Below are 14,453 nucleotides of genomic sequence, written 5' to 3' on the forward strand. Positions count from 1 at the left end.
CCTGCAGGTCCCAGTCTCATCACTAAGAAGGAGTTTCCCTGAGTTTTTCCCTTCCTGCCTTTCCCTGAGCTCCTGCAGGTCCCAGCCTGAGGGGTGATGGTTTTTTGAGGTCCTTTTGTCATGCTGGGGTTAGAGGTAAGAAGATAGGGCAGGTGGGCTGGGATTTTGGGGAGGGGCAGCAATGGCTCAAGCTGCCTGCCTGAGGTCCAAGGTGGACAGCACGCATTCCAAACTCCAGGTCCAAGGTGGAAAGCATCCTCTCCCTGCTCCAGGTCAGATGCAGAAATCACAACTTTTCCCAAGGTCAGGAGTGGAAGATGTCCTCTCTCGTCCCATCCAGAGCCCTGGGGTCATCGCACTGATCCAGAGGTGTTTTGAGCAGCATCCCTTGGACTTACTCTGCTTGGAGTAGGATAGCAGTGATGCATGGGCTGGACATGAGCCATTTGGAGTGCAAATCAGTGGCTCCAAGCTCCTTTTTATGTCCCAGTTTGGATGCAGGACATCCAGAATACTCCGGTGCCATTCCCTCTCGAGTGCAGGGTGTGCAGCTTTGCACCAGGGATGACACATTGGGAGGTAACAGGAGCAAGCTGAGGTGGGGACTGACCTCCTGTGCAATATTCAGGGTTCTTGGAGCAAATCTGTGTGAGCCTGGATGTGCCCTAACCTTGCTGGTGGCTCCTGAGGTGTCAGTGCTGGCTGCATGGAGGGAGATCTCCCTGGGGAAGAGGAAAGGGGTTCTCATCTGCAGGAGACTGGGAACAGGCAGAACCTCATTGGGGTGCCACAAAGAAATATCAGCCTTGTCTCTATTTCCAACCTCTTTTGCAAAAAAATAGCTGAGATGTTTTCTAAAATAGCTGAGATTTTCTCTACACAGGAACCTGGTGCAGAATTTGTCCCCAGCTGGTTCCCTGCAGAAACAGCCACATGTGGGGCTCCAGCCCCATTTTATTCCTGTGACAAATGGCAGAGTGTGGCACAATCCCTGCCAAGATGTGGTGTCCTCCTGGACCCCCAGGCATCCCTGCCAGGGGTTTACAACAGGAGAAGCTCACTCCTCTGTGAGCTCATTCCCAATTCCTTCAATGACATTCATTCCAAAAGAGATTAAAATTCATCAGGGAAGGTGGGAATTTACCACTCTGCAGTGGGGGCAGATTTGGCCATGGGAGAAGGAGCTCTCCTGCCTATGAATAGGGATTGATCCTGTGCCCCTGAGTTGCTTAGGTCTAATTTTGGGGACTCCAATGGTGCTACTCTGGATTTACACCATCATAACAGAGAACAAAATCTGGCCCTAAATATAGGAAGGTATGGCAGGAATTGGGGAAGGGCGTTTTTTCTCACTGATGAAAAACCTACTCGTGGTTACAAGGGAAACAGGATGTCCAAGGTGGTTGTGGGACCCCTCCTGGGCCCCATCCTGATGTCCCCATCCCCATTTCCCTTCTCTTGTTCTTTTTTTTTCCAGTCTGCACACAACTTTTAGTTTCCCGACCCGATGAAGAGAATATAAGTTCCTATTTACAGCTCATAGACAAATGTCTAATCCACGAGGTGAGTCGTGTCAGATCATCTAAAACTGTTGTTCTCATCACTTGGAAACTGTTTCCAAAGTGTCTGTTTATGTAAACCTTTGGGTTTCTAACACAAATATTTTTGGGGGGTATTAATAGTAATTCTGACAGAGCAGGCTTGGAGCAGCCGGTAGCTCCAACGTGGTGCATGGAAATGTTGCTTCCCCCCACGCTGCTTTAATTGCCAAGGCCTGGAGCTGGGAAATTCATCTGGCTCGTGACAGTCCCAGCAGCAGCTGGATGAAAGCAAGAATCAGTCCCACCAGCAGCTGGATGAAAGCAAGAGCCCTGGGATGAACGTGCAGGTGGTTCCCATCAGACAGACCCGGCGATCCCTCGGCATTGCCTCCTCCTGTTATGCACCACGTGCTCTTGGGATTTTGCAACAGGGATTTTCCATCTGTTCCTGCTCCAGAGGATCTGCCTTGGCTGGGTGATGGCTTGGGGTGGCCAGGCTGTGCCACAGGGCTCTGGCACGCTCCTGCCTGGTGACAGGGAGGGATGGCCGGTGTCCCTGGTGTCCTGCAGTGTCTCCTACCTGCTCTGGCAGCACCTGGAAGAAGCCGCTTCCATCACCTGCCTGTATGGGAGCAGAAGTTGTGGAAGCTGAGGACCAGAGAGCAAAGCCAGGAGGACATGGACTTTTCCCAAAGTGCCTGCACTTTTCCCAGCAGAACCACCCAGGTCCCAGGACCACCCTCTGCGCTGGCTCCGGCGTAATCAGCGCCAGGAGAGAGCATCTCCTCCTGAGTGGTTCAGAGCAATCAAGTCAGGCACTAATTAGCCTCCAGATTGTCCTCTGGAGACTTCTGCTGCTCTCCAACAGAGTTCTGGGGTGTCTAAAGTTAGCAGTGGTGGCACGTGGGTGTCCCTGTCACCCACGCCTCCTGCCTGGAGCTCCGGGAGCAGGTCTGTCACTGCCAGGTCTGTCACTGCCAGGGTGACCTTTGCAGGGAGCCTGGGTGGGTGACAGACTCACCCTGGGTGACCTCCCCAGAGCCTGTCAGTGCCAGGATCACAGCCAAGCTCTGCCCAGCCCTGAGAAGGAGGATAGAATGCAGGATGCCACAGGGCAGCTCAGCTTTCCAAAGCCCAGCTTTGCTCACCCTGGCAGCATTTCTAGAGCCACATCCAGGTGACAAGTGTCACCACCCGTCAGGACCCACCGTCAGAGCCTTGCTCTGCCAAAAGGAGTTGGCAGCCTTGAGGCAGAGCTGGGCTGTCACTCTGGGACACAGGGAATGCTGCCAGCATTTTCTCCACCTGAGATGAGTAAATCCTGAGGAAAGACCAGTGTTTCCCCTGGGACTTTCTGATGGGGCTCAACTCACCCCATCACCTGCTCCAGCTGCTTTTCTTTACCCACACTGCCACATGCACATCCCTGCTGGCTTTGTCCACAAGAATATTCATCCATTTCCTACTTTCCTCTCTGTTTTTTTTTTTTTGGGCAGGCGTTTACAGAGATCCAGAAGAAGAGGCTGCTGTCATGGAAACAGCAGGTGCAGAAACTCTTCCGGTCTTTCCCTCGGAAATCCCTCCTGGAGCTGTCGGGCTATCGGCAGCAGAGGAGGTACGTGGGAACATGGGCCAGCAGTGGGAACATGAGCCAGCAGTGTGCCTTGGTGGCCAAGAAGGCCAATGGCTCCTGGCCTGGATCAGGAATGGTGTGGCCAGCAGGACAGGGAGGTCACTCTGCCCCTGTACTCGGTGCTGGTGAGGCCAAACCCTGAGTGCTGTGCCCAGCTCTGGCCCCTCAGTTTGGGAAGGATGTTGAGAGGCTGGAGCACATCCAGAGGGGACAACGAGGCTGGAGAGGGGCTGGGAACACAAACCCTGTGAGGAATGTTTGAAGGAGCTGGAGAAGAGGAGGCTCAGGGGTGCCCTTATTGCTCTCTACACCTTCCTGAAGGGAGGCTGCAGACAGGTGGGGTTGGTCTCTGACAGAACCAGAGGACACAGCCTCAAGCAGCATCAGGGAAGGTGTAGGTTGGATATTAGGAAGAAATTTTTCACCAAAAGAATAATAAAGTACTGGAATGCTCTTCCCAGGGAGGTGGTGGAATCACCATCTCTGGATGTGTTTAAAAAAGACTGGACATGGCACTGGGTGCTATAGTTGAGGTGTTAGGGCACAGGTTGGGCTCAATGATCTTACAGGTCTCTCCCAACCTCATCATTCTGTGATTCTGTGATTTTGGGAGGGGGGGATGGATGCAGTGGCCAGAGCAAGAACACTCCAGGTGGGAACATCCCCTCAGAGGGAGGGATGGGTCCTGCTGGGTTCAGAGCTGTGTTTAGGGAAGGGGAAGGGTTGGAAAAGCTTCAGCAGTGGAATCCCAGGTGCTGGCTGGGAAGGGAGCACAGGAGGCAGTGCCCAGGTGCGTGTGGTCGCTGCCTTTCCCTCCCATCCCACCCTGCCTCCCTGGCTCCAAACCCAGCACTTCCCAGCTGTGCAGGGTGTCCCCAGTACTGGGCCCTTTCCCTGCTGCCCTTTGTGATGGCATCAGCACTGGAGTTTCCTCCAAAAGCTGTCAAGGGGCAGAAAAAAAGGCTGGAAGCTCTGCAGAGCCAGAGGTGCAGTCAGAGAGCCAGGCAGGGCTGTGTTGGGAACACCATGTTTGCTCACTTCCAAGGTGATGCTGCATTTCAGGTGATCCTAGAAAGCATAGGGTTTGTGCCAAAAAAAAGATTTTTAAATCACTTTTAACAACATCACCCCTCTGTTTCATTTTGCAAAGCCTGATTTGTTGCAAGTTTTTTATTCCCAAAACAGACGGTGTTTTGGAGATAACTGGGAGTATAGGAACTTCCAGGATGAGATTTCAGCTCCTTTAGCTCAGCCCTTCTTAATAAAACTTGGATTTATTAGGTCATTCTAACCAAATTTTACAGAACTTGAGAAGTCTCAGAGGTGACCATATTTGTAAAAACAAACCTCCTAGAAGGGGAGAAAGAAAATGCAACAGCAAAAGCTGAACTTAAATTAGACACTGGAGAATCCACTCATGAGAATTCTCAAAGAAATCAAGTTCCAGGGGCATTACCTGGATTATTTTAGATTGTATTTAAGAACAGACCCATTTTGCAGGAGTAAAATAAGCTTTAAAAAAAAACAGTGTGGATTTGAGAACTGCAGGAGGGTGGGAAGGCGAGTGGCAGAAGGGAAGAAGAGAGGATGCTGCACACCCAGACTGCCTCCTTCCCACTGCCTGTGCAGGGTGGAGGGACCACCTTGGTGGGCTGGGAGGGTCAGGACCCCCTTAGAGGGGTCAGTGTCTCACCCTCAGTGGGGTGGGAGCGTCAGGACCCCCTTCCAGGGGTCAGTGTTTTACCCCTGATGGGATGGGAGGATTAGGACTCCCTGCCAGGGCTCAGTGTCTCACCCTCAGTGGGGTGGGAGGGTCAGAACCCCCTCCCAGAGAGGCTCAGTGTCTCACCTTGGTAGGGTGGGAGGATCAGGACCCCCTCCCAGGGCTCAGTGTCTCAACCTTGAGGTGGGGTGGGAGGGTCAGAACCCCCTTGGAGGGGTCAGTGTCTCATCCCTGGTGGTTTGGGAGGGTCAGGGCTCAGTGTCTCACCCTCAGTGGGATGGCAGGGTCAGGGCTCAGTGTCTCATCCCCGGTGGTTGGCAGGGTCAGGGCTCAGTGTCTCACCCTCAGTGGGATGGCAGGGTCAGGGCTCAGTGTCTCACCCCTGGTAGGATGGCAGGGTCAGGGTTCAGTGTCTCACCCCTGGTAGGATGGCAGGGTCAGGGCTCAGTGTCTCACCCCTGGTAGGATGGCAGGGTCAGGGTTCAGTGTCTCATCCTCAGTGGGATGGCAGGGTCAGGGCTCAGTGTCTCACCCCCGGTGGTTGGCAGGGTCAGGGCTCAGTGTCTCACCCTCAGTGGGATGGCAGGGTCAGGGCTCAGTGTCTCATCCTCAGTGGGATGGCAGGGTCAGGGCTCAGTGTCTCACCCCCGGTGGTTTGGGAGGGTCAGGGCTCAGTGTCTCACCCTCAGTGGGATGGCAGGGTCAGGGCTCAGTGTCTCACCCCTGGTAGGATGGCAGGGTCAGGGCTCAGTGTCTCACCCCTGGTAGGATGGCAGGGTCAGGGCTCAGTGTCTCACCCTCAGTGGGATGGCAGGGTCAGGGCTCAGTGTCTCACCCCCGGTGGTTTGGCAGGGTCAGGGCTCAGTGTCTCACCCCCAGCTCTCTCTCTCTGTCTCTCTCTCCACAGCCGAGGCTTTGGCCAGTCCAACTCGCTCCCGACCGCCGGCTCCGCGGGGGCGGGGCTGGCCCGGAGGAACCCCCGGCAGTTCCAGATCCCCTCCCGCAACCTCCCCACGGCCCGGCTGGGGCTGCTGGGCCCCACGGGGCTGCTGGGCACCCCCCAGCGCAGCCCTGCTGCCAGCCCTGCCATCCTCAAGCAAGGCAGACAGGTTGGTCGGCGTTCCTGACATTCCTGGCTCTTCCAGCCCTGTCCCACCAGCGAGCTTCCTTCATTTTTCCTTCTCTGACTTGTCCAGATCATCCCCAGTTTTTTTCCCACTCTTCCAGCAGTTTGCAGGCATTTGGGTTGGGCTCCCCTCTGTGCAGTGGGATGTGGAGGTGGGAGCAACAGAAGAGGAAAAGCTGAGTCCTTAAAGTGGCTTATGAAACAGGGAGAGGGGATTTTGGCAAGAGCAGATAGTGGTAGGAGAAAGGGGAGGGTTCTAAATTGGCAGAGGGGAGGTTTTGATGAGATGCTGGGAAGGAATTCTTCCCTGTGAGGGTGGTGAGGCCCTGGCACAGGATGCCCAGAGAAGCTGCGGCTGCCCCTGGATCCCTGGCAGTGTCCAAGGCCAGGTTGGACAGGACTTGGAGCAGCCTGGGATAGTGGAAGGTGTCCCTGCCCATGGTAAGGGGTTGTAACGAGATTCTCTGTAAGATCTCTTCCAACCCAAGCCGTTCTGTGATTCTACAAGCCCAAAGTGGCTATAAACCCACAGCACAGAGGGCTTTGCTTTGCATCCCACCCCTGTGTTTGCTCCCCACAGAACCTGTGGTTTGCCAACCCTGGGGGCAGTAACAGCATGCCCAGCCGGAGCCACAGCTCGGTGCAGAGGACGCGCTCGCTGCCGGTCCACACGTCCCCGCAGACCATGCTGATGTTTCAGCAGCCAGGTAGGCAGCACAGGGGTTTTTCCACTCACCCACAGCCAGGTGAGGTGAGGGGAGGTGAGAGAGGAGCTGTGCTGGTGAGCCTCCACACAGGCACATGGCACACAGTGTGTTCCCACTGGGGTATCTCTGAATTCCTGGGAAACATACACATCACTGGAGGGATTTCTGACCCTGGTTGTGCCACCTTGACTCTGTGTTACAGTGCTGGTGTCTTGCCTAGCTCATTTCTGAGGGGCTGCTGTCAGGAGGGAAGGTGGTGGCTGATCCATCACCTTTTCCTGCTGGATGGCCACAGCCCCGCTGCGGAAGGACTGCCTTCATGCACTCAGGGGAAATGGTTTCCACAGTGCGTGTGAAGGGAAATGCTGCTGTGTCAGTGCTTCCTTCCCCAGCACTGCCAAAGTGCTCCTGTGTATAGGAGCATCCTCTGATTCAGGGAGGATCCCTCTGACCTTGGACCCTGGACCTGGAGCATCCTGGCCCTGAGGAAGCCTCTTTGTGTATCCCTTCCTTAGCTTTGAGCCTTTTCCTACCAACACCCCACAACCATTTACACCTCGGGACAGGGAATCCATCCCCCAGTGAGCTTTCCCTCATCCCTACACTCCTGCTGCTTTGGGCTGGCAGCCAGTGGTGTTAAACTGCAGCATTTGGGCAGCAAATGTTCCCTTCAGCAGGAGCAGCAGCTGTTCCCAGGTATTGATTAAATACCAGGACAAGGGCACATTTCTCAGGCGCTGGAGGAGAATAAATGGGTTTCTCTTCATGTCGGCCTGCGGTGGATGAGGGCGTAGGAGGATCTGGGAGCCAAAGACGTGGATTAAATCACAAGGAAAATAAGCAATGATGTGATGCTGGGCTCACAAACCACTGTTTGCCAGGCTGTGGGGGGACCTCAACCCTCCTGGATCTCGTCCCATGTTCCTGTGAGCCAGTGGAAAGCGGGAGATGCCATCCAGCACAGTAGCACAAGCTGTATTTGCAGGTTTTGCTGCAGGGTGGGGAAAGTTTGCTGTTGTTTAGATTAGGACAGGGGTGTTGGAACGCTCCAAACTTCATGTGTCTGTCCCCTTTTTTGTGCTCACCCTCCCAGGGATGTGGCAGTGATGACGTGGGAGGCTGAGTGGGAGCCAAGCTGGTCCCAGAGAAGCCAGACAGTGGCTGTGCTGGTCTGTGCTGCCATCCCATGTCCAAGCATGGACAGCATCCATCCCCAGGAGATGACCAGGGCTGCCCCCTCCCTGGGTGGGGCTATGCTCTTGCTCCAGCTGCCCCTTACATCTCTCATCAGCTCCTGAACCCCCTCAGATTCATCCTTTACGGATAACAGGGGGTGATGACTGCTTCTGTGAGTGTCTCTTGCTGAAGATGATTTTTCTGGGAGACCTGTCAGACCCTCCTGGGGCATTTTTCAGATTGTTTTTCCCACACAGAGCAGGCAGGCAGGCAGGGTCCCTGCCAGATCCCTGACCAGGATCCCTTATTCCCTTTGTCCCTGCAGAGTTCCAGGTGCCGGTGACTGAACCTGACATCAACAACAGGCTGGAGTCCCTGTGCCTGAGCATGACGGAGCACGCACTCAGCGGTGAGCATTCCCTCCTCCTGGGGCTCTTCCAGCACGTCCACACCTCCTCCGCTGAGCCCCCCAGCACCTGCCCCTGCCCCGTGCCCCCCAAAAGCTGGGACAGGCTGTGGCTGTGAGAGCAGCACGGGGCTGGATGCAGGGATGCTCCGGGGGTGTTCCCATGGGAACCTTGGCTTCTCTCGGCGAGGCGGCCGGGGCAGGGGGCAAAGCCGAACGCAGGGATCGCACCAGCACCAGTGGAGTCTGTGCTAATTAGCCACTCTTCAGCTTGCTAATGATAATTAGTGTTAGCTCGCTACTCTCGTTAGCTCTCGATAAAGCCCCTGCCGCCAGCGCGCTCGGATGGGTCACGGCTTTGGAGCGTTGTGCCCTCCTGCCACCGGATCCCTCCTCTGGCCAGGGGTGAATCCCTGCCAGGCTGTGCCAGGGGCTGTGCCAGGGGCTGTGCTGGGCACCGTGCCCTGGTGCTGGCAGTCCTCACACAGCCGGGGGTGCCAGCGGATAACGGGCACGGGGAGGGAGGAGGAGCGGGGCAAAACCAAGCGGGGAAGATGGAAGGCAGCAGCAGCAGCAGAGCAGTGGAGAGCCCGTGCAGCACAGAGCCCCAGCTGGCACCAGAAGCTCCCGGTGTCCAATGGAGGCCCAGGCACAAGGGATGGCCCCGGCGATGGGACGAGCGCGGCCGCCCGGAGTCCCCAGTGACCAGCTCGGGTCTGCTGTGGAAGCCCTGGACTGTGACCCGTGGCTGAGGACAGGAGCCCTCGGAGAGGACGAGTGCCACCAGGCTCCCTGCAGATGCAGCAGCCCTTCCTGGGGAGAGGAACGGGAGAACAAGGACTGTGGGAAGCAGCAGGGCCCTGGCAGCATCCCTGGCTGGGAAAACAAGGACACTTCTGTCACCCGAAGCGTTTCTCCGGCGCGTGCCCAGCCGAGGCTTAGCTGTCTTGTTCCTCTGCAGGGTACTGTTCCTCCAAGTTATTTTTTCCAGGTCGCATTCCCCGAGCCTCTCCAAACCGGTCGTGCTATAAATAGCTCTTAAAAAAATAAACCTTTCGGGGGAGAAAAAACAAAAAAAAAAGGCGTAACAAACCTGTTTGTTTTTAGTGTCGAGGAGGGAGGCGGCTGTGGTGCCCCAGGTGGTAACAGGGAATCCTCTGTTCCACAGCCACTCTGGGAGCTGCCTCCGGCCACTCTCCATCCTGGGGATGGTGTTTGGGATGGGGGATGGCGGGTGGGATCAGGGCTGGAGGGTTGGAAATGCTGTTGGGTGCTGATTTCTGCCCCTGGGGGTGGGGACAGGGGGCTGCTGGTTCTGGGGTCAGTTGTGAGGCTTTGGGGTGGGTCATGGACCCCTCGCTCCTGGGGTTGGGCTGTGGCTGGATGCATCCCTGCTGTCACAGGGTGCTGGGAACAGGGGCTGTGGGGAGACAGAAAGGATGCCTGGGGGCTTTTTGTCTTTCCACGACCCTCAGATGGAGGAAAACTTTGCATCCTCTGCGGTGCAGCTGTTGCAGGGTTGGGTGAACTGTGGGCAAGGCAGCCCCTGTGACCAGCTGTGTCCCTGTCCCCTGAGTCCTGGTCAGGGACACATGAACTTGTCATGCTGTAGGAGAGTCCCAGACTGTCACCTGCCTTGTGACGAGTCCAGGCTGCCCAGAAACCCCCTCTGCTCCTGGGGAAGTGGTTGTGGAGTTGTGGCAGAAGGCCTGGACTGATGTTGGGACAGCATCCTGGGGAAGCTGCTGTGGGGTGGGGACAGTTGGTGGCACAGAGGGAGCAGCAGAGCACTGACACTCCAAAACCCTTCTGCACCCCTTGGGGAGATGGGAGGTGGTGGGGGTGGCCCCAGCACTACCTCCCTGTAGGGGCTGTGGGTTGGGGGTGCTCTGGGGGGTCCATCCCCTAAATCCCCAGCTTGGGGGGTACCAGTGCTCACTGGGGCTGCTCCTAATTCTCCCTTCCCACTTGCAGATGGTGTCGACAGAACCTCCACGATCTAGAAGGCGTCGCCACGGGGACGCTGGGCGGGACAACAACTGCTGCGGGTCCAGCGGCGAGGTCGGGGCTTGAGGGAGCCTCAGCGATAGCTTGCATCCTTTCTCCTCTCTCCTCTCCTCTCCTCTCCTCTCTCTCTCTCTCTCTCCTGTTTTAATTTTGTGAATGTGTAGATTGTCCTTGTGAACATATCATTAGACTTGGAATTTGTGTTGTCATTTATTACATCCATGCTAAGGGGGGGAAAAGATGGCAAAAAAACAAAAATCTCAGCGACGACGATGAAGCAGCATGGGGAGGTTGGGGCGGACATGGAGGAGGAGGAGGAGGAGAGTGCTGACAATGGAGGGTTCACCGTGGGCAAGCCCTGCTCCTGGAGGAGGATCCCAAGGAGCACGGAGCACCACGTGGGGGTGTGTGACCAAAAACCCTTTGGGGAGGATCCACCTGCCCTGCCAGGGGCTGCAGAGCTGGCAGTCCCATCTCTCGAGTTTCGCCGCTTTCGGGTGCGGGCTGACCCGGTGAGCCCAGATTGAAACAGAAACAATAAAATAACCCCAAAATTTCCTTTCAGTCTAGCCACGAGATCTGCAGTGTGGAGGCAGCGTTGTGCTCAGGGCAGTGGAGGGTCAGGGGGTGCCTGTCCCTGTGCCCCAGTTGGATTGGGATGCGGGATGGAGCGGGGGCATCTCACCCAGAGGAGGGTCCTGGGGGGAGTCTGTGAATTTGGGGACACTGGGAGAAGTTCCTGCATCCTGGCTCCACACATCTGGCCCAGCCTGCCCAAATCCAGCTGTAAGGGGCTTTTCCAGCATGGCCAATGATTGATGAAGGAGCCCCCAAATAAAACCCAAATCACAAAGGGCACCAAAATGCAGCTTCACAGCCTTGTTTTCTTGGCATTAACTGTGGGGCTGGCAGGGGCTGGGCTGCCCCTCTCCCACTGCTGCTTTTTATAACAGGAGCTAAATTTGGTGTTAAATTGGTAAATCTGACCCAGCACTGCTCTGACCTGCAGTGATGCTTCTCCCGGTCCCAATGCTGCTCCAAGTCCTCCAATGGAATAATAATAAATATAAAATCAATTAATTGAGCTGATGGGTGGCAGCAATATTTCCAAAATACGGCTGTGAGGAGGACATGGGCAGCATTGTGTGCTAGGATCAGAGGGAGCAGGGCTCAGGGGGAACCAGAGCATGGGCAGGGCTGGGAGACGTGTGAATCCTTTTGTCATGCAGCGTTTTTAAGTTGTTTTTCTAAAAAAAAAAAGAAATATATCTATATCTATATATATGTATACAAAAACCCAAGTGCCAAATGCAATGTTTTATGTTTGCTGTTCCTTGGTGTCCTGCTTCCCGGCAGACAGGAGGTGGAGGGGGGTGATGGGGAGGGTGGAGAAGGGAAAACCTGAAGGCCAGGGAGGTTGGGAAGAGGTGTGAGGAGGTGAAGGCGAAGCGGGGTCGGCGCTGGGGACCTGGGTCACCCCCGAGCACCCCCAGCTTGTGAGGTGTGAGCAGAGCCACCGTGGCAGGGGCCTCCCTCAGGGAGACTCCAGTGTATTTACAGAGCTGAAATTCTATTTATTCCTTCGCTGACTATGGACACGGAGGTTTTCTGATTGTTCAGAGAGATTATTTTGGATATTTTACCTATTAACTTGCTGTGGCTGGGAACCATGATAATGTCTGTTATTAACAACCACCAAATAATTCAATTGTTTTATCCTTTTTGATGTTAAAAAAAAAAAAAGAAAAAAAGCTTATTTTCCATTGACAGTCTAGAGGTTAATAACGACTTAGTTGTGTTTGCTGTTTCTTGTTTTGTTTTTTTGAGTAAAAACAACAAAAAAGTGGCTTCAGTTGTGTTCGGGAAGTGCTGCCTGGCTCTGCCTGCCGGTGCTAAGTGCGGGTGGCAGAGCTCCAGGGAAAGAAGCTTAAAAGGGAGGGGGAAAAAAAAAAAAAAAAGCTTGAATCCTAAAAGAAATAAAAGTTATTTATAGAAAGAAAAAAAAAAAGAAAACAAAAACTCCTCCGACAGTTGCATGAGTGAAGTCAAATATTCAGTAATAAAGCGGCAGTGCCTTTCTTTTTGTATCCCCGCTGCTGTCCCCTCCCTGTCCTGTCGGAGATGCCACCACTGCGGGGTCCTGGGGTCAGGTGGGCAAATCCCCCCCTCCTGCTGCCCCCCAGCGCCGCCGGGACCCTCTCCTGGTGCTGTTCCCCCGGCCAGCCCAGCACACACAAGTGCCCTTGGGCCCGGCGGATGCGACACCTGCGGGGACACAACCCTGTCCCTTCTGTGTCCCCATCCCTGGGGACACAACCCTGTCCCTTCTGTGTCCCCATCCCCGGGGACACAACCCTGTCCCTTCTGTGTCCCCATATCTGGGGACACAACCCTGTCCCTTCAGTGTCCCCGTATCTGGGGACACAACCCTGTCCCTTCAGTGTCCCCATCCCCGGGGACACAACCCTGTCCCTTCTGTATCCCCATCCCCAGGGACACAACCCTGTCCCCTCAGTGTCCCCATATCTGGGAACACAACCCTGTCCCCTCAGTGTCCCCATCCCCGGGGACACAACCCTGTCCCTTCAGTGTCCCCATCCCCGGGGACACAACCCTGTCCCCATCAGTGTCCCCATCCCCAGGGACACCCCAAGCTCGGCTGCGCTGGAGTTGAGCTCAGCTCAGCAAAGCCCCCCAAGGGGTTTAGGGTGGCGGCATCCAGCAGGAAAATCCCAAACTGTGATGGAAGCTGGGTCAGCACTTAGGGGAGCGATTTCTGTTGTCACCTTTCTCCATGTCGGGTTTGGCTTTGGGAATGTGCCTGGTGGAAAGTGGGTGGGTCCCGCAGACGTCTATAATTTGCACACAGCGACGATAACACTAAAGTTGATTTTATACGAGTCATCAGAGTTTGCAAAGTGAGTTTTATTTTTTGTATTCCTTTATCTTTACTTAAAGGTGAATGTGTATTCCTCTGGGAGGAATAGGAAGAAAAAAAAAAAGAAAAATACATTAAAAAAACAGGAATGTTAATAATGTTAAACAGAATACTTCCTCCCTTATTAATATATATAACCCTGATGTATTTATGCCTATTGTAAGCTGACTTTAAAGAGCTTTGACCTCTCTTCTGTTGCATGCCATTCCCGGGCAGCCTCTCCTTGTCCATGCATGCCTTTTGTCCTGGTTTTTCTGTACAAAGTTAGTGCACAAAAGAACTATTTTTGCCTAGTTAATGTTGCCGAGCAATGCCTATTTTTTAAATTTTAATTTCTTTTTTTTGGGGTTTTTTTTTTTTTTTGGTCATATACGGCAATAGCATGTTTGTTACATGTAAAAGCTTCCCGATATAAAGAAATACTAATGTTTGGAGATGCCAGTCTTTGCAAGTGTACAGTTTTCCAATGTTGTTCCCAGTGAAACACCCTCGTGATTTCCACTTGCTCCCATGTATTTATTACTCATTTCCTCCCGTGTAACTAGGAACCATGGCTATATTTCATATCTGCTCTATATTGAAAGTGAAGGGAGATGATTAATACAAGGTTTTGTAACACTGGGGTGTGGCGCCTCCTTATTTATCCCCTTTTTGGCAGCCGGCTTCGGACTCCTTCAGGCAAAAAAAAAATCAGAATTCAATAGATGTTCGTCCCGTGGGCAAGAGGGGAGGAACCCTCCACAGTTCCACAGGGGATTGGGGATCTTTATTTAAAGCCTGGGGCAGAGCTTCCAAATCCCTGGCATTCCCCACACAGCTGCCTCACTGTCCCTTTGGGGACATCCATGCCCATGCCCCAGGAGCTGTTTAGATGAAGGATTTTCCTTGGAAATCAGCAGGAATTGGGGCTGGCACAGCCCAGAGGCTGCAGAGGCACACAGAGGCTTGGCCCAGAGCCTCAGTGTGTGTGTGGAGACTTTTGGGGTGGGAATTTAAGGCTGGGTTCTTTCTGAGATTAAAACGTGCACATTTCAGACCTTCCTGGGGCTGGATCAAGCAGGGAAGGACGCTCAGAGCTGGTGCTGCCACTTCCCGTGGATACTCTGCTGTGGGAAGTGCCAAGGGCAGCACCTTCTACCCCTGGTTTTTCCATGTTTTCTCAAACTGAGCCTCCACATCTCCAGGCTGATCAAGGC

At 54.4% G+C, this 14,453-nt stretch overlaps 1 protein-coding gene across 6 annotated transcripts in view; it reads left to right on the plus strand.

Annotated features, from left to right (window-relative positions):
• SAMD4A (sterile alpha motif domain containing 4A) overlaps positions 1-13,875 on the plus strand; it is a 103,413-nt gene extending 89,538 nt beyond the window's left edge. For 2 of the 6 annotated variants that reach the window (XR_011679084.1, XR_011679081.1), the window contains 6 exons: positions 1,478-1,563; positions 3,038-3,156; positions 5,805-6,006; positions 6,604-6,730; positions 8,232-9,274; positions 10,287-13,875. Coding sequence is in view for 2 of the 6 variants with exons in the window: in XM_071426127.1 (XP_071282228.1) it covers positions 1,478-1,563; positions 3,038-3,156; positions 5,805-6,006; positions 6,604-6,730; positions 8,232-8,315; positions 10,287-10,315 (647 nt within the window). In the remaining 4 variants the exon portion in view is untranslated. The remainder of the gene's footprint in view (positions 1-1,477; positions 1,564-3,037; positions 3,157-5,804; positions 6,007-6,603; positions 6,731-8,231; positions 9,275-10,286) is intronic. The other 4 variants (XM_071426127.1, XM_071426126.1, XR_011679082.1 and 1 more) reach the window with 3 other exon arrangements.
• Positions 13,876-14,453: the final 578 nt, after the last annotated feature.

The sequence above is a fragment of the Agelaius tricolor genome, unplaced genomic scaffold (genome assembly GCF_023055355.1).
Source record: "Agelaius tricolor isolate 1412-34295 unplaced genomic scaffold, bAgeTri1.0.p SCAF_5, whole genome shotgun sequence".
NCBI classification, from domain to species: Eukaryota; Metazoa; Chordata; class Aves; order Passeriformes; family Icteridae; genus Agelaius; species Agelaius tricolor.